We start from the raw sequence: 19151 nt of genomic DNA on the forward strand, positions 1-19151 counted from the left end.
ATAAATTATCCCTCCACATTCATAATAAAAATGGCTATCATATTCAGAGATTTTATTACATCCCAGGGCCTTAAAAGAGGCAATGCCATTTAATCCTCTCAAAAATCATGTGAGCTGAGGACTACTTAACCCTGGTTTACTGATGGGAAAACCGAGTTTCAGGGCAAAGTGATTTGACTAAGCCACAAAGCTGCTAAGTTGAGAAACTTGAAATGAAGCCATGTATGTCTCTTTACTGTGGGGCTATATTGTCTCCCCTCCTATAGACGTTAGTGGTCCTTCTTTAAGGGATTAAAGGAACGGAAATTAGTTGCCAAGTTTAATGAGGTCAGATCCTAGATTGGAAGTCATCTTGACACTGAGTACTTGTTACTAAGTCTACTCCCACTTCCTCTTCTAGAAGAAGGCTATTTCTAAGCACCACTTGAAGATCAGAGTGGCACCATGCTTTTGCTAATAGCAGTCATCAATAGATATGTTAATTTTATTAGTCCTTGGAGCTTGCTTTAAATTTTACTAAGTGGGCATGTGTATGTGGGGAGGGGACCAGAAGAGGCAAGGGGCTGGTGAAGGGGAACACAACTCATGATGCCCCCTCTGGTGGCCACAAAAATGTTGAAAAGATTTAAGAAAAGATATAGAGATATACTACTAGGAAAGATGTTTGTCAAAATGTAAAATAGCTACAGAAACTGAAAGGTTTGAAATGAGTCAAAATGCTTTGTTTGGTTCTGGGAAATCCCTAGAAATAGAAAGCTACCTAACATAAACTTTTAGGTTGACAAACATGATTTCAGAATCAAGCATTTAATCACACTGGTTAGTTTGAATTTGCATGTTTAGAGTGTAATGGATCTCACATTATGTAATGGACACAAATTTTACATTTTATTAGCATTTACTGATGTATTTTGAAACAGTAATTGACACTTTATAAACTTATAACAAATTTTTTTTTCTCATGAATTTAAGTTGAAATATGCTTTATGCAAGAACTGAAGTTATTACTGCTAAATATCACATATGAGAGGAAATTAGATTGTAGAATAACAGATAAGGAGGAGGCTCTAGGTGCTGATAGAATTATTATTCCATTTCTAGGTGGGATAAATGGGAAATTTTATGTTATTAGTTTTGTAGTTATAAAAAGCAAACAAACAAAAAAAAACCATGCCAACTAAATTGATGACTTTTCAGTAGCTATGATGAGGTGATTTTAGAAGTAACAGTGTCGTTTGGCAGAGAAGGCAATGGCACCTCACTCCAGTACTCTTGCCTGGAAAATCCTATGGATGGAGGAGCCTGGTAGGCTGTAGTCCATGGTGTCGCTAGGAGTCGGACTCGACTGAACGACCTCACTTTCCCTTTTCACTTTCATGCATTGGAGAAGGAAATGGCAACCCACTCCAGTGTTCTTGCCTGGAGAATCCCAGCGACGGTGGAGACTTGTGGGCTGCTGTCTATGGGGTCGCACAGAGTCGGACACAACTGAAGTGACTTAACAGCAGCAGCAGTGTCGTTTGGGATAAAAATTTAGAGAAAGAGAACTATGTGAAAATTTTACTATGTGAAAAAGTGTCTTACTTAATTTCAATGACTTGCCAGATTTTTTTCTGACCTGAGATTATTCTTTGGCATTCAGTGATGGTTTACAGTCTAGGTTTTCGGCCCTGGTAGATATACTAAAGCAAAACAATGAGGTATATTGATGGCAGCTCCTGATTCTTTTACAGCTATCAGGTAAGGTCTGAGATTGTTCATATAAAAAGGTAATAACTAAATGGCATTTACTACATTTAAGTCTTGAACTAAGGAATCATTTGTGCTACCATTGTACAGCTGAAACAGAGGCTAAAAGCAGTAAAAATGATGTGTTTAAGGTCACCAGCATGCAAATGGCAGAGGTAGGTACCCAGACTCTTATCTCCTGGGTATTCTTTCCACTGGAGACCCTGTTTCCGTGCTTTGACTTCTCTTTTCCGAGAGTTTAATGCTAAGTAGTGTTTTACACTCTGATAACCTTGTATTTGTTGTTGTTGATCTGTTTTGCTAATATTCTTTGAGTATTGTCGGTGTGGACATATTGGTTAGACTGCTCAACAGAGGATATGTTAAATAACAACACTGGTATTGTATCAAAAAATTTAGATTGTGGTAAAATCTGTAAAATTATGTGACCAGTTTCTTCAACAAAGAGTTTCAAGGAAGAAAAAAAAAGAAGTGGAAGTGAGTACCTATAGATTAAAAAAGGCAAGAGACATATGAACCAAATACATTGTGTTTTGGGTCCTAATTTGAACAGACCAGCTGAAAAAAATATTAGACAACCAGGGAATTTGAACAGTGTATATTTAATTTTATTAATGAATTATTGTTAAATTTAAGGTGTAACAGTACAATTGTGGTTAAGTATCTAATATTTCATTGTTGTTGAGTTGCTCAGTCATGTCTGACTCTTTGCAACTCCATGGACTGCAGTATACCAGGCTCCTCTGTCCTTCACCATCTCCCAGAGCTTGCTCAAACTCATGTCCATTGAGTCAGTGATGCCATCCAACCATTTTGTCATCTGTAGTCCCCTCCTCCTGCCCTCAATCTTTCCCAGCATCAGGGTCTTTTCCAATGAGTTGTCTTTTCGCATCAGGTGGCCAAAGTATTGGAGCTTCAGCATCAGTCCTTCTAATGAAATCTAATATTTAAGATAAAAAAAAACTTTATCTTTTAGAGGTACTTATTGAAAGAGGTGAATTGATATGACATTAGGAAAGTGAAAGTGAAAGTCCCCTCTGACTCTTTGCGACCATGGACTGTATAGTCCATAGAATTCTCCAGGCCAGAACACTGGAGTGTGGGTAGCCTTTCCCTTCTCCAGGGGATCTTCTCAACCCAGGGATCAAACCCCAATCTCTCACATTGCGAGTGGATTCTTTACCAGCTGGGCCACAGGGTAAGCCCAAGAACACTAAAGTGAGTAGCCTATTTCTTCTCCAGGGGATCTTCACGACCCAGGAATTGAACCTGGGTCTCCTTCATTGCAGGTGAATTCTTGACCAACTGAGTTATCAGGCATTTCCTTCAAATACCTGTTCCTCTGCAACGGATGAAGAGGACTGGTCTTCAGCTGATAATTTCCCAAGCTGCATTCTGGGTACCTGGGGGTTCTTGTATGATCGGTCCACTTTTGAGTCTGACATTTTCCGCAGAAGAATGTATTGAACCAAAAGTAGATCATTACTTTGGTTTTATTTTTGCATAATGCCTTATTTCAGGGAGTCCTCTAAAAGGACCTGAAAATGTTTTAGAAGTGGTCTAGTCCGATCTCCACATCCTCCTTTTCTTTGGGGCACAAAGCGGAGATGGGGTGGTGCGGTGGAGTGAAGGAGTAGAAATTGTTCTCTCTTCCTCCTCCTCCCACCGATCCCGCCCAAGAACCAGTTTCAAACTAGGTGCTTTCCAAAAGACTTCTAATCTTTCCTAAAATAAAGCCTGAAGTGTGTGGGGGAGAAGGCATGGAAAGGAGGAAATGTCATCTAAAATGAAGCTTTTAGATGCTTTTTTATTTCTGGTCTTGATTTCGCTAATTACTTTGTCGCTAGGGAGTAGAAGAACCTATACCTTTAATTTTCCTGCCCACGTGACAATGTTTTTGTTTTAGGGTAGTTTTTACTGTACAGGAAATTCTCAGCGAGCTTACGTCACTGCCAGCAGTTACAGCAGTTACCGTAATGACGCTACTTTAGTTTACAAAGCGTGCGTGAAACCTGAGCTGCCGTCAGGACAATCTTAGTTGATTTTAGAGTTCAGACTTAAATCACTATTTTTCCAGGATTTAACTTTTAAGCAGTATTGACGCTGGTGGCCTGAACAGAGCTAGCTTTTTTGTTTTCTAAATTTATGTTGATGTATTTCCCAGGTTTTGTCTAGGACGAAAACCAGAGAATACATTACATTCACTTTCCTTACTGGGGAAGTTCGGGAAGGGTTTACTGCAGTAGTGCGCCTGCGCGGTTGGTCTCCACCAAATCGCCCGCTTTCCCTGGTCCGGCTAGCAGGGGGCGCTGTGAGGTAACGGCCAGTCTTTTCTTCAGGGCTCTGGAACGTAGCGTAAAAGGGTAAGAGGTGAGGCGGGCTGAAGGGCGTTCTATCCTCGACTGCCCTGATCTCTATCACCCTTTGTCCTCCAGCCTCCCTGGGGCGCTGGGCCTGCGGGCCTGGTTGCTAGGCGGAAGCGGGGAATTGTGGCGGCCGTGGCGGCTGCAGCCGGGGTGTTTGAAAAGCTTTTACGCCGGCGGCAAAAGGTCCTCTGGCGGCGGGCTCGCGTCTCCCTGTGGACAGGCCGGGCCGGGTGGCCCACCGGCTTTTGCCTTGAGTCGGGACCGGGTTGCGGTTGGACTGGCGGCCCCGGGCCCGGAACCGGGCGCGCTGCAGGCCGACCGCCGAGCGGGATCCGGGTGTCCGGGGCTGTGGGCGGGCGGCAGGAGCCTCGCCGGGGGTTCTGCCTGGGGTCGCAGGCTGCCCGCCACTCACCTGGGCCCCTCTTCCTCCCAGCAGACCCCCGCCTACCGGCCGCCGACCGCGACCATGGTCTCCAAGTCCGACCAACTGCTCATCGTCGTGTCCATCCTAGAAGGTGAGCGACCGGGAACTTGGCGTTTGCAGTTGCTGCTTTCTAAATGTTAACGGAGTAATGTGGGACCGAGGCTTTGTTAACCTGAAGAACCCTGTCATCTTCGCCGGTGCGGTCCTCAGAGACTTGTTTGAAGTTGTATGCTGTAAGGTCTGTTGGGCAGTTGATTTACAAGTTCCCCAAGGGAATGGGAATATGGGAGGTATTAAGGGAAGGTGATATTTAGCGTGATTAGCCGTAGACCCAGAGAATGTTGGAGAAGGTTTCCATCAGAAGCAGCATATCGATGCTGCTTACAATATGAGCTGAAATAGTGCCTGGAAAGCAGGTTCTGCCCAGCGTCCTCCTGGTATCAGTGTTGAGAACTTTGCTTTGACTCAAATACATATTTCTTGCATTGTTCAGAAGTGTTTATGTGTTCTTGCATCTTCAGATGTCTTTGCGGGGGCCCTTCCGTTTACAGGTCTCTACTGGGTGCTTAGAGGACTACAGTTGTCAAGAGGGTCTATTGCACATGCCCGGAAGTTGGGTTTGTTTGGAGACTAGCTGAGTGTCAGGCACTGTGCTGGGAATAAAAACACAACAGACCTGGTTCCAAAAGCTATTGGTGTAGCCCGGAGAACAATAAATTCTTATCAAGGTGTGGAAGAAGGAATGACCACCTCTGTCTGGGGAAGCTGGGAACGTTTTCCCAAAGGAGATGACCTTTATTTTAGTCCTAAAGAATGATTAAAAGTTTGTCGAGGGAGAAAAAAGGAAGGAAGGGCATTCCAGGCAAAGGGAAGCGCCAGTGGTGTTTAAGGGATAGTCAAGCCAGACATCTTTGATTGCTTGAATTCAGTGTGGTTGCAGAACAGAAAAGTGGAGGATATAGGAGTTGATGGGTAAATTGAGGTTAGGTTTTGAATAATAGGACAAGAAGGAGTCATCTTGAAGGGTGAGAGGAATGGCTGGGACCCCTGCCCTTCAGGGGAGGTGTCTCATGGAGGCCCGGCACTCTTTGCGAGGTGAGAGGGAAGAAAAGATAAAACTAAGTTTTGAATTTTGGAGGAGAGGATGGGACGGAATCCATAGTGTTGGGGAAGATTTAGCTGTTAGGTTACTGACTGTTTAAAGACATAGGACTGAAATCCTCTTGTAATTTGGTGAACAAAAGCTTTTGGACTGTGGCCCATGCTATGAGGTAACAGAGATGGAAGGCACTCTCTTTCCCTTTAAGGTTGTAGGGTTCTGTCTCCTTAGGGAGGTCAAATTAATGTGCAGGACTTAATATGTTGGGATGTAATGTAAATAAAAATAAATGATACAGCTGTAAACACAGGTTTGGGAGGTGGATGAGGTTAATGGCTGAAGTGCCTTGGTTGGTAGGTAATCAAGGATAGAAGAGTCATTCCAGGCGATTAGACAACTCAGACCACTGTGGGATTGAGTATGGTGGTTTCCAGAGAACCTGGAATTGGGAAGGTCAGTTAGGTGTTGCTATAAACATATGCAGTCCTCCAAGTCATTCCTCCTTTTGTGTTTGTATTTCCATTCATTGTAACCATGCTGTTGCTTCAAGCCAAGACCCTAGGAGTCATCGTCTTCCTGGGTTCCCTCTCCATCCCCAACATCCAGATGGTCACCAAGTGTTGATTTTATTTTAAAAATAGTAGTAGGTGCTTTATATAACTTTTTTTAAAATGTGAGCTTTTAAATGAACGAGTTTCCATTGTGGGTGCCTTGCTGTGGCGCTGTCATTATCCCCCTAACCTACTGTAGTAATCTTCTGAGTAGTCTGTTTGATATATCTTTTCAGAAAACACTGTCCCCCTTACTGGCAGGGGTAACTTCTGAAATGCCAAGCTAAGTTTCTTAAAGTCCTTTGATGTGCTCAGGGATAAGGTCCTGCTTAGAGTGGCATACACGGCCCTTTAGGGTAGACTTGTGACCTACCTTTTCAGCCTTCTCTCTCCTGCTGTGTGTTTTCATATGTTCCTGGTCCTTCAGCTATTTGAACTGCTTGCAATTTCTTGGCTATGCTTCTAGAAGTGCTCTTTATTCAAAAGAAGATCACTGGGCCTCTACCATGAGCAAACTTTGGCCTAAGTACTAGATTCCAGGGATGAGAATGACAAGGGTTTCTGATTTCAAGGTCGTCTTTGTCTTTGGGACAAGGCACCCACCTGTTGTTCTTTACCTACCTCTGTATTCGAGCTAATTGGAAGTTGTAGTTAGGATAGCCTTTAAATATAGGGGTGGTTTTGGACACATATGAAACTCATTTGTGAAACTTAGTGATCGGTTAGAGCAGCCAACAGTGATGTCCTGTGAGAAGCCCCTGAGTTCTAATGGGGAGAGCCATGCCCAGCGTGGCAAGACTCTACATAGGGAGTTTCAAATGAGAACTTTAGGTTGACACTGACAGGTTTGCAATCAAGGTCTTTATGACCAGCTTAATTCCTTTTAAGCAGCTTGAACCAGGGTGAGTAGCAGGAGGGATGCGCTTATTTAACAATGGTTAAACTCCGCTCACTGAAACCCCCTCACCAGAGCTGCAGAAATATTGGCTGTAAGATGCTTAGTGCTTCTTTATTTTTAGTGTTCTGTTTTCACTGTATTAAGTCTGTTTCCACTGGACCCTCTACTCTTCAAGAGCACATACTGTTTTCTTCTTTTTGCATTCCATTTTCTGGCATAAACCTAACTCTGAATATGTCTTCAGCAAACTGAAGGAATGAAGTCTGTCAGTACAAATAAACAGTAATGTAGAGAGAATATTTTAATGTTTCTTGATAATGTATAGCGTTGTCATTGAAAATAACATGAATGAATGAACGTGTTTATTTTCCTTGGACTAATTTGTAAAGTATCCTTTACTGTGTTGTGTTAGTTCAGTTCAGTTGCTCAGTCATGTCCGACTCTTTGCGACCCCATGGACTGCAGCACACCAGGCCTCCCTGTCCATTGCCAACTCCCAGAGTTGACTCAAACTCATGTCCATTGAGTCCAGGATGCCATCCAACCATCTCATCCTCTGTTTTCCCTTTCTCCTTCCGCCTTCAATCTTTCCTAGCATCAGGGTCTTTTCAAATGAGTCAGTTCTTCACATGAGGTGGCCAAAGTATTGGAGTTTCAGCTTCAGCATCAGTCCTTCCAATGAACAGTCAGGACTGATTTCCTTTAGGATGGACTGTTTGGATCTCCTTGCAGAGACTCTCAAGAGTCTCCTCCAACACCACAGTTAAAAAGCATCAATTCTTCGCTGCTCAGCTTTCTTTATAGTCCAACTCTCACATTCATACATGGCTACTGGAAAAACCACAGATTTGACTAGATGGACCTTTGTTGGCAAAGTAATGTCTCTGCTTTATAACTTTTCTTCCAAGGAGTAAGTGTCTTTTAATTTATAACTGCAGTCACTGTCTGCAGTGATTTTGGAGCCCAAAAAATAAAGTCTGTCACTGTTTCCATTGTTTCCCCATCTATTTGCTGTGAAGTGATGGGACCAGATGCTATGATCTTAGTTTTCTGAATGTTGAGTTTTAAGCCAACTTTTTCACTTTCCTCTTTCAACTTTCATCAAGAGGCACTTTAGTTCTTCTTTGCTTTCTGCCGTAAGGCTGGTGTCATCTGCATATCTGGAGAAGGCAATGGCAACCCACTCCAGTATTCTTGCCTGGAAAATCCCATGGATGGAGGAGCCTGGTAGGCTGCAGTCCATGGGGTCGCACAGAGTTGGACACAACTGAAGCTACTTAGGAGCAGCAACATCTGCATATCTGAGGTTATTGATATTTCTCCCGACAATCTTGATTCCACCTTGTGCTTCATCCAGGCCAGCGTTTCTCATGATGTACTCTGCATATAAGTTAAATAAGCATGGTGACAATATACAGCCTTGAAGTATTCCTTTCCCTGTTTGGAACCAGTCTGTTGTTCCATGTCCAGTTCTAACTGTGGCTTCCTGACCTGCATACAGGTTTCTCACGAGGCAGGTCAGGTGGTCTGGTATTTCCATCCCTTGAAGAATTTTCTACTGTTTTTTGTGGTCCACACAGTCAAAGGCTTTGGCATAGTCAGTAAAGCAGAAATAGATGTTTTTCTGGAACTCTCTTGCTTTTTGATGACCCAATGGATGTTTGCAATTTGATCTCTGGTTCCTTTGCCTTTTCTAAATCCAGCTAGAACATCTGGAAGTTCATGGTTCATGTACTGTTGAAGCCTGGCTTGGAGAATTTTGAGCATTACTTTGCTAGCGTATGAGATGAGTGCAATTGTACAGTAGTTTGAGCATTCTCTGGCATTGCCTTTCTTTGGGATTGGAATGAAAGGTGACCTTCTCCAGTCCTGTAGACACTGCTGAGTTTTTCAAATTTGCTGGCATATTGAGTGCAGTACTTTCACAACTTCATCTTTTAGGATTTGAAATAACTCAACTGGAATTCTATCACCTCCACTAACTTTGTTTGTAGTGATGCTTCCTAAGGCCCGCTTGACTTCGCATTCCAGGATGTCTGGCTCTAGGTGAGTGATCATACCACTGTGATTATCTGGGTGATGAAGATCCTTTTTGTATAGTTCTGTGTATTCTTGCCACCTTTTCTCAATAGCTTCTGCTTCTGTTAGGTCCATACCATCTCTAATTTTCTTGAAGAGATCTCTAGACGTTCCCATTCTATTGTTTTCCTCTGTTTCTTTGCATTGCTCGCTGAGGAAGGCTTTCTTATCTCTCCTTGCTATTCTTTGGAACTCTGCATTCATATGGGTATATCTTTCCTTTTCTACTTTGCTTTTCGCTTCTCTTCTTTTCACAGCTATTTGTAAGACTTCCTCAGACAACCATTTTGCTGTTTTGTATTTCTTTTCCTTGGGGATGGTCTTGATTCCTGCCTCCTCTATAATGTAATGAACCACCACCCATAGTTGTTCAGGAACTCTATCAGATCTAATCCCTTGAATCTATTTGTCACTTCCACTGTATAATCGTAAGGGATTTGATTTAGGTCATACCTGAATGGTCTAGTGGTTTTCCCTACTTTCTTCAATTTAAGTCTGAATTTGGCAATAAGGAGTCCATGGTCTGTGCCACAGTCTTGTTTTTGCTGACTGTATGGAACTTCTCCATCTTTGGCTGCAGAGCATATAATCAATCTGATCTTGGTATTGACCATCTGGTGATGTCCATGTGTAGAGTCTTCTCTTGTGTTGTTGGAAGAGGGTGTCTGCTATGACCAGTGCATTCTCTTGGCAAAACTCTGTTAGCCTTTGTCCTGCTTCATTCTGTACTCCAAGGCCAAATTTGCCTGTTACTCCAGGTATTTCTTGACTTCCTACTTTTGCATTCCAGTCCCCTATAATGAAAAAGACATCTTTTTTGGGTGTTAGTTCTAGAAGGTCTTGTAGGTCTTCAAAGAACCATTCAACTTCAGCTTGTTTAGCATTACTGGTCGGGTCATACACTTGGATTACTGTGGTATTGAATGGTTTGCTTTGGAAACAAACAGAGATCATTCTGTCGTTTTTGAGATTGCATCCAAGCACTGCATTTTGGACTCTTGTTGACGATGATGGTTACTCCATTTCTTCTAAGGGATTCTTGCCCACAGTAGTAGATGTATTTGTCGTCTGAGTTAAATTCACCCATTCCAGTCCATTTTAATTCTCTGATTCCTAAAATGTGGATGTTCACTCTTGCCATCTCCTGTTTGACCACCTCCAATTTGCCTTGATTCATGGACCTAACATTCCAGGCTCCTATGCAATATTGCTCTTTATAGCTTCGGACTTTACTTCCATCACCTGTCACATCCACAGCTGGGTGTTGTTTTTGCTTTGGCTCCATCCTTTCATTCTTTGTGGAGTTATTTCTCCACTGATCTCCAGTAACATATTGGGCACCTACTGACCTGGGTAGTTCATCTTTCAGAGTCCTATCTTTTTGCCTTTTCATACTGTTCATGGGGTTCTCAAAGCAAGAATACTGAAGTGGTTTGCCATTCCCTTCTCCAGTGGACCACATTCTGTCAGAACTCTCCACCGTGACCTGTTTGTCTTGGGTGGCCTTACACAGCATGGTTCTTCGTTTCATTGAGTTAGACAAGGCTGTGGTCCATGTGATCAGATTGATCCTGTTACTGTGTTAACAGGAAAATTAAGATGCAGGTAAATTTGTTTTTGCTAATTTGATTATTTTTTAACTCTCTAGACAACTTGTTCTATATTAAATACTGGTATTTGTTGTTGTTCAGTTGCTCTGTCCTGTCTGATTCTTTGTGACCCCATGGCGTGCAGCATGACAAGCTTCCGTGTTCTTCACTATGTCCCAGAATTTGCTCAAACTCATTACCATTGAGTCAATGACGCAATCCAACAATCTTGTCCTCTGTTGCCCCCTACTTCTCCTGCCCTCAATCTTTCCCAGCATCAGGGAGTCACCTCTTCGTTTCAGATGGCGAAGGTACTGTAGCTTCAGCTTCAGCATCAATCCTTCTAATGAATATTTAGGGTTGATTTCCTCTAGGATTGACTGCTTTGATCTTCTTGCTGTCCAAAGGACTCTCAAGAGTCTTCTCCAGCACCTCAGTTGGAAAGCATCAGTTCTTTGGGGCTCAGACTTCTCTCCAACTCTCACATCCATACTTGACTACTGGATAAACTATAGCTTTGACTATATGGACCTTTGTTGGCAAAGTGATGTTTCTGCTTTTTAATATGCTGTCTAAGTTTGTCATCGGTTTTCTTCCAAGGAACAAGCATCTTTTAATTTTGTGGCTGCAGTGGTTGCAGTCACAGTCCACAGTGACTTTAGTAACATCTAAAATTGGTATAATCACATTTTTAACACTTTAATTCTGAATGTTATTGAGATCATTGATGCTCAAAGTGTGAACCAAGAACAACACCATTGACATCTCCTGGGAGCTTGTTAGAAATGCAGAATCCTGGGCCCATCCCAGACCAGTTGAACCAGAATCTACATTTTAACAGGACCTTGGGTGATTCATTGCACATTAATGTTAGAGAAGCACTAATTTATTAATCACAGATTTCAATTTGACTAATGTGTTTATGATTCATGAATTTGAGTATATATGTGAGTATGTGCTGCTGCTGCTGCTAAGTCGCTCAGTCCTGTCCGACTCTTAGCGACCCCATGGACTGCAGCCCACCAGGTTCCTCCATCCATGGGATTTTTCAGGCAAGAATACTGGAGTGGGGTGCCATTGCCTTCTCTGGAGTATGTGCTAGTAAGTTAGTTTATGAAATACATGATAAGTTAACCACTGTTAACATGTCAGTTTTTAAAACTTAGGTGCCAGGTGACCATATTTGATTTTTGTACACTTCCAGTTTACCTGTACAGTCTTTTTTTTTCCTAGGTCGCCATTTCCCCAAACGTCCAAAACACATGCTTATAGTAGAAGCAAAGTTTGATGGAGAGCAGTTGGCTACTGATCCTGTGGACCATACAGACCAGCCGGAATTTGCTACTGAGTTAGCCTGGGAGATTGACAGGAAAGCACTTCACCAGCACAGGTGACTGTTACTTCCAATCTGTTCAGCTCTTGTTTCAGTTTGTGAGGTGTGTGTGCACGGACATGTGTGCACGCTCGAAGGTACTGTGCTGTGTTTAGTCGCTCAGTCGTGTCCAGCTCTTTGTGACCCCATGGACTGTAGCCCACCAGGCTCCTCTGCCATGGGGATTCTCCAGGCAAGAATACTGGAGTGGGTTGCCATGCCCTCCAGGGGATCTTCCCAACCCAGGAATCAAACTGGAGTCTCCTGCATTGCAGGTGGGTTCTTTACCATGTGAACCACGAGGGAAGCCCAAGAATACTGGAGTGGGTAGCCTATCCCTTCTCCAAGGGAACTTCCTGACCCAGGAATTGAACTGGGGTCTCCTGCATTGCAGGTGGGTTCTTTGCCAGCTGAGCTACTGTGTGTATATATATACACGTATACACACATATGTCTCGGTAGGCTTCCCTGGTAGCTCAGGTGGTAAAGAGTCCGCCTGCAGTGCAGGAAACCTGGGTTTGATTGGGAAGATCCCCTGGCTTAGTCCATGAATTTCTTTGAAATGGCATTAAATTCCTAGAGAATTTTGCATTTCATCTCAGTGACTTGTGGAATATCTGCTCAGACAGTGTCTTCATATTGAGATATTAGTGCCTGCATTAATGTTTATGTATATGATTCTGTTAGTATAAAGTGGCGCCACTCTGTATATCGTGGACTGAGACAATAACACAGATAAATACATACATGATGACTTTTGTGCCCAGTGCAGGGTTCTCAGTCATTCCGTTAGATAATGGCAGTTATGGCAAACCCCAGTCAGCTTACTGTATGTGTAGGGGTTCCAGACGCAAAAGAAGCCATGTTGCACAAGTCAAGCTCCTGCTTACGTGACCCTATCATGTATTACACTGAATTGTTTTTAACTTAATTTTAATAATTTACAATGTTATGGCATTTAATTCTTCAGCTTATTTCATTCTTTTTTTTTTTTTTAAGCAACAAAAAGAGTTACAAGCATATAAATAGGGACTCCCTGGCTGTACAGTTAAGACCGCCTTCCAGTGAATGGTGCAGGTTCCATCCCTGGTCTGGGAGCTAAGATGCCACATGCCTCAGGGCCATGAAACTAAAACATTAAACAGAAGCAGTGTTGTAACAGATTCAATAAAGATTTCTTTCGTCTACATTAAAAAATCTATATTAAAAAAGCATATATATGTGTATTCGAAACTTTATGTGTGTAAGTCTAAGAAAAACAATTTAAAATCAGTCTTGAGGATTAATGGTAATTTTTGACTTTGAAAGCATTCTGTATATCACAGAAGCTTGAGAAATATTGACCTAGATGTTAGCTTCTTGGATGAGAGAGACTTAAAGTTGTTTTTTTTTTGACATGTTTTGTGTATTCATTGGTATATAGATAAGTAGACATAATTAATAGTTCATGCCAGTTGAGTTTTTTAGAAAGTACAGAAAAGCTATAGGTTATTCAACAAAATAATAGTTGTCTTGAATAGTAGTAAGTAGCTTTTTCAAAGCTAATAGAAAGTTCAGTATTAAGCAAAAGTGATTTTATTTATCACATGAATTGTTATGTTACAGGCTACAGCGTACTCCTATCAAACTGCAGTGTTTTGCCTTGGATCCTTTAACTTCAGCCAGAGAAACTATTGGTTACGTTGTTCTCGACTTAAGAACTGCTCAAGAAACAAAGCAGGTACTGACCTTTTGATGTTTTGTTACTGACTCTGTCAAACAGTTGGTTATTTTCAGTAGATAAGCGATTGATGGAAAGGACATGGACTATTAGACCTAATAGATCATGGCTTGTACCATGGTATATGGTATGTTAGTTCTTAGTTCCTAAAGTGAATTTGGTTTAGAAAATCCTGACCTTTTGATCCTTCCTTTAACCTAGATCTATCTCTCAAAGAAACTTCTGAGTTCAAATCTGTGTTCAAGTTGCTTTTACCTTTACGTTTAACATGTTCAGCTCCTGCTGAACCTTCAAAGTGCTCCTCTTTTAGAGTTCCTTGCTTCAGTGATGGTCACTGCTCTCTTTCCAGACGTCTTCCTTGACCCTCCCCTTTCCTGGCCTCCAGAGCCAACCTTTTCCAGTTGGTTTTCCCTCCTGGTCCATCTAATGTCCCGCATTTCATGCTGCCATCTCAAACTGAAGCCACTTACCCAGGCTGTCATGTTGTTCAGGCACTAAGTCGTGTCCAACTCTTTGCGAGCCCATGGACTGCAGCACACCAGGCTTCCCTGTCCTTCATTATCTACCAGAGTTTGCTCAGATTCATGTCCACTGAGTTGGTGATGCTCTCTAACCATTTCATCCTCTGCTGCTCTCTTCTCTTTTTGCCTTCAACTGTTCCCAGCATCAGGGTCTTTTCCAGTGAGTCATCTCTTCACATCATGTGGCCACAGTATTGGAGCTTCAGTTTTAGCGCAGTCCTTCCAGTGAATATTCAGGGTTTATTTCCTTTAGGATTGACTGGTTTGATCTCTCTGCAGTCCAACTGCAAGAGTCCAACTGCAATAGGACTCTCTATTTATTTAACTTATATGCAGAGTACATTATGTGAAATGCTGGACTGGATGAATCACAAGCTAGAATCAAGACTGACATGAGAAATATCAACAACCTCATAGCTTTGGGTATATGGACCTTTATTGTCAAAGTGATGTCTCTACTTTTTAATACACTGTCAAGGTTTGTCATTCCTTTCCTTCCAAGGAGCAAGCATCTTTTAATTTCACAGCTACAGTCACCTTCCTCAGTGATTTTGTAGCCCAAGAAAATAAAGTCTGTCACTGCTTCCATTTTTTCCCCTTCTATTTGCCATGAATACCATGATTTTTGCTTTTTGAATGTTGAGAGTTAAGCCAACTTTTTCACTCTTCCCTTTCACCCTCATCAAGAGGCTCTTTAGTTCTTCTCTTTCTGCCATTAGAGTGGTATCATCTGCATGTCTGAGGTTGTTGATATTTCTCATGTCAGTCTTGATTCCAGCTTGTGATTCATCCAGTCTGGCATTTCACATAATGCACTCTGCATATAAGTTAAATAAACAGGATGACAATTTACAGCCTTATTGTACTCCTTTCCTAGTTTTGAACCAGTCAGTTGTTCCCTGTAAGATTCTGACTGTTGCTTCTGAACCCACATACAGGTTTCTCAGGAGACAGGTAAGGTGGTCTGGTATTTCCATCTCTAAGAATTTTCCAAAGTTTGTTATGATCCACACAGTCAAAGACTTTAGCCTGGTTAATGAAGCAGAGGTAGATTTTTTTCTGAAATTCCCTTGCTTTTTCTATGTTCAGCAGATGTTGGCAATTTAATCTCTGGTTCCTCTGCCTTTTCTAAACCCAGCTTGTATGTCTGGAAGTTCTTGGTTCACATACTGCAGAAACCTTGCTTGAAGGATTTTGAACATAAACTTACTAGCATGTGAAATTAATGCAATTATACCCTAGTTTGTACATTCTTTGGCACTGCCTTTCTTTGGGGTTATAATGAAAACTGACCTTGCTTGGTCCTGTGGCCACTGCTGAGTTTTCCAAATTTGCTGACATATTGAGAACAGCATCATCTTTTAGGATTTGAAATAGCTCAGCTGGAATTCCATCACCTCCAACTAGCCTTGTTTGTAGTGTTGCTTCCTAAGGCCCACTTGACTTCAGACTCCCGCATGTCAGGCTCTAGGTGAGTGACCACACCATCGTGGTTATCTGGGTCACTAAGAATTTTTTGTATTTTTCTTCTGTGCATTCTTGTCACTTCTTTTAAATCTCTTCTGCTTGTTAGGGCCTTTCTGTTTTGTCATTTATCGTGCCCATCCTTGCATGAAATGTTCCCTTGGTATCTCTAATTTTCTTGAAGAGATCCCTGGTCTTTCCCATTCTGTTGTTTTCCTCTACTTTTTGCATGGTTCATTTAAGAAGCCCTTCTTCTCTCTCCTTGCTATTCTCTGGGAACTCTGCATTCAGTTGCGTATATCTTTCTCTTTCTTGCTTTTTGCTTCTCTTCTTTCCTCAGCTATGTGTAAAGCCTCCTCAGACAGCCAGTTTGCCTTCTTGCATTTCTTTTTATTTGGGATAATTTTGGTCACTTACTCCTGTACAATGTTACGAACCTCTGTCCATAGTCCTTCAGGCACTCTGTCGGATCTAATGCCTTGAATCTATTCATCGCCTCCACTGTATGATCGTAAGGGATTTGAACTGGGTCATACCTGAATGGCCTAGTGGTTTTCCCTACTTCTTTCAGTTTAAATCTGAATTTTGCCGGCTTTCATAGTAGCCTTCTAATTGGTGTCCCCGCTTCCTGCTCCTTGCATGCCTTTTGTATTATTTAAGAGTAAGGGAACTTCTTGTAACACACTTGTTATGTAAATAGTATCCCCTTGGCGAGGTGGTAAAACAACTCAGGGTCTTGATTATGCTTTTGTTATTGAAAATGCTTCTTAGGTCTTTTAAACTATCTTACAACTTTTTTTGTATGTTACTGACTTTAGAAGTTCTTAGTTTCAGTTTTTCTTAATGATATTTTTTGGTCCTACTTTCTTCAGAAAATAAAGTAAAAAAATAATCTCTTTTATTTTAAAGTCCTTGATGGATTTGGATCTTAAATTTTTCTTCACAGAATCCTCATTTATCTGTTACTGACATTTCTGCTCCTGGTAGAAAGATAAAGGCATACCTCATTTTTATTGCACTTCAGTTTATTGTACTTCACAGATATGCTTTAAAAAAAAAAAAAAAAAAGCCAATTGTGACAACTGGTTGTCAAGGAGATCTCTTGGAGCCGCTTTCCAGCAGCATTTGCTCACATTTTGGTAACTGGAATATTTCAAACATTTTCATCATTATATTTATTACAATGATCTGTGATCAGTGATCTCTGATGTTACTATTGTAAGGAGATTATGACTCACTGGAGGCTTAGCTGATGGTTAGCATTTTTTAGCAATAAAGTATTTTTTAAATAAGGTATGTACTTTTTTTAGGCATAATGCTACTGCACAGTTAAACTACAGTATAGTGTAAACAGAACTTCTGTGTGCATTGGGAGGCCCAAGAACTTTATTGCAATAGGCAGTTTATTGTGTTCATCTGGGACCCACCCTGCAATATCTCCAAGAGTATGTGTGTAATTGCAAATAAGCCACTCAGTCTGGCCCAAATTTGGGGCTATTCAAAAGAAACTGAAATGCTTTAAAAGAGGACTTGTTTCTCCTCCATCCTTGGGTCACCTCTCTTCCCCCCAAGTCCTGAGAAGGGTTTTCCTTCTAGGCTTAGACCCGGAATACTTGCGTAGTTTCTTTGGTTAAAGAGAAGGTAATGCCTCTGAGAAGGAGGATGTTCAAGACAAGCTCTTATCTCTAAATGCTGTTGGCATTGCTTTTACCTGGTTAGTCCTTTAGGGCAGTTAACCTTCATATTGGTGAACAGAGTTAAGAAGGAATGTTTCAAAAGTATGTTAGTTTTGGGAAAACTAAATATTGTCTTGCTTAATGTTTTCTGTTTGCCAGCAGAAATATTTGAAGTTGGATAGTAGACTATTTTAATTTCAGGGTAAATTGATTCTCTGTAAATAAATACAAACAGAAGAAACCAAATTTGTTTTTCTGAGTTAACACCAGAAAAATAAAATATATTGTAAATTCTGCGAGCAACTAAAAGTCTTTCTTTTTTTTTAGGCTAATACTTAAAGTTAGAAAATATCTGTCATAAATACAGCAACAAACTATGAGTTTTTGCCTTAAAAAAACTTGGTTATGGATTTTAAAAAATACCTATGATTTATTTCATCCTGTTTTTCCTATAAACATAGTTTGAATATAAAGCTGCAGTTTTTGGTTTTGATCACCAGTTCCTTCTCCTTTCTATTACAATGTTCAGAGTAAGAATGCTGTTTATAGGTATTGAAATGGTGCCCCTGCACTAATGGTACATGTGATCATGGACCATGAGATTCTGCAGGCTGATTTGGGTATTAGAATTCTTGAGGTTACTCTTGGGTTTGAGGAGAGAGGGTGGCTATGCAGGTATTTTAGGATTCCTCATTCTGTGAGAAAGCTTTTATATTTCGGTATCAGTCAAATACATGGCTCATAACCCAGAACGCTACCATTAGATCTTACTTTAGTATTTTGTGTTTTTATTAACACTAAGCTTTTCTTTTTCTGGTTTGATAGAAACAGAACAAAGCAGAAATGTGGCAAGCAGAAAAGGTATAACAGAAAAAGTGAAAAATTAGCGGTTAGAAATTGGAAAACCGACAGTCTTTGTTGTTGTTATAAGGGATGAAGTGAGACAGACGATATAAGAGTGAAGATAGAAAGAAATACACATACCTGTTGAAGCATAGGAATAAAAACAAGCAAGGCAATCTAAACTTTTGCTTTTTTTTTTTTTTCAACAGGAAACTCGGTTAGTTTCCTAAGCAGGATTCACTTCTTTTGAGGAAAATGTGGAGGAAAAATACTTTAAAAGTGGAGGAAGTTCTGAGAAATTACAGGAAACGTATTTACAACCTTATAGAACATTTCCCACTACTGTTTATTTCCTGTTTACTATTAAGGAGCTTTGCTTTTTTTGTTACTCCCTAGGCACCAAAATGGTACCAGTTGCTGAGTAATAAATACACCAAGTTCAAGTCTGAGATACAGATAAGCATTGCTTTGGAAACAGACACAAAGGCACCAGTGGACAGTTTTAAAGCAAAGGGAGCCCCTCCTCGTGATGGAAAAGGTTTGTGCCTCATCTCTAAGGTTATTCTCTGCGATGTACACCTGTGGACTAGCATTTCAGGAAGGGAGGGGTGGAGGTATTATAGGGAGATAAATGCAGGGGTGTGAACTGATTTTACTCCAGAGCATCAGACAAATGCTGTGACATAGTTACCCATGAACACTTCATCCTCTCTGCTGTTGTCTTCAAAAATTAGCAGTAAGGAAAGATTGTGTTTTCATTGTTTGATATACAGCAGAATAAAGCAGAATTTTGTATTGTT

At 41.2% G+C, this 19151-nt stretch overlaps 1 protein-coding gene across 3 annotated transcripts in view; it reads left to right on the forward strand.

The window, feature by feature from the left end:
* Positions 1-4191: 4191 nt before the first annotated feature.
* CEP120 (centrosomal protein 120) overlaps positions 4192-19151 on the forward strand; it is an 81686-nt gene continuing 66726 nt past the window's right edge. The window contains exons 1-5 of one of the 3 annotated variants that reach the window (XM_065918208.1): positions 4192-4298; positions 4552-4630; positions 11989-12145; positions 13733-13847; positions 18748-18889. In XM_065918208.1, the coding sequence (XP_065774280.1) occupies positions 4582-4630; positions 11989-12145; positions 13733-13847; positions 18748-18889 (463 nt within the window). In that variant the 5' untranslated portion in view covers positions 4192-4298; positions 4552-4581. Of the gene's footprint in view, positions 4631-11988; positions 12146-13732; positions 13848-18747; positions 18890-19151 lie in introns of all 3 variants that reach the window. The other 2 variants (XM_065918210.1, XM_065918209.1) reach the window with 2 other exon arrangements.

Source organism: Muntiacus reevesi, chromosome 1 (genome assembly GCF_963930625.1).
Source record: "Muntiacus reevesi chromosome 1, mMunRee1.1, whole genome shotgun sequence".
In the NCBI taxonomy this organism is placed as follows: domain Eukaryota; kingdom Metazoa; phylum Chordata; class Mammalia; order Artiodactyla; family Cervidae; genus Muntiacus; species Muntiacus reevesi.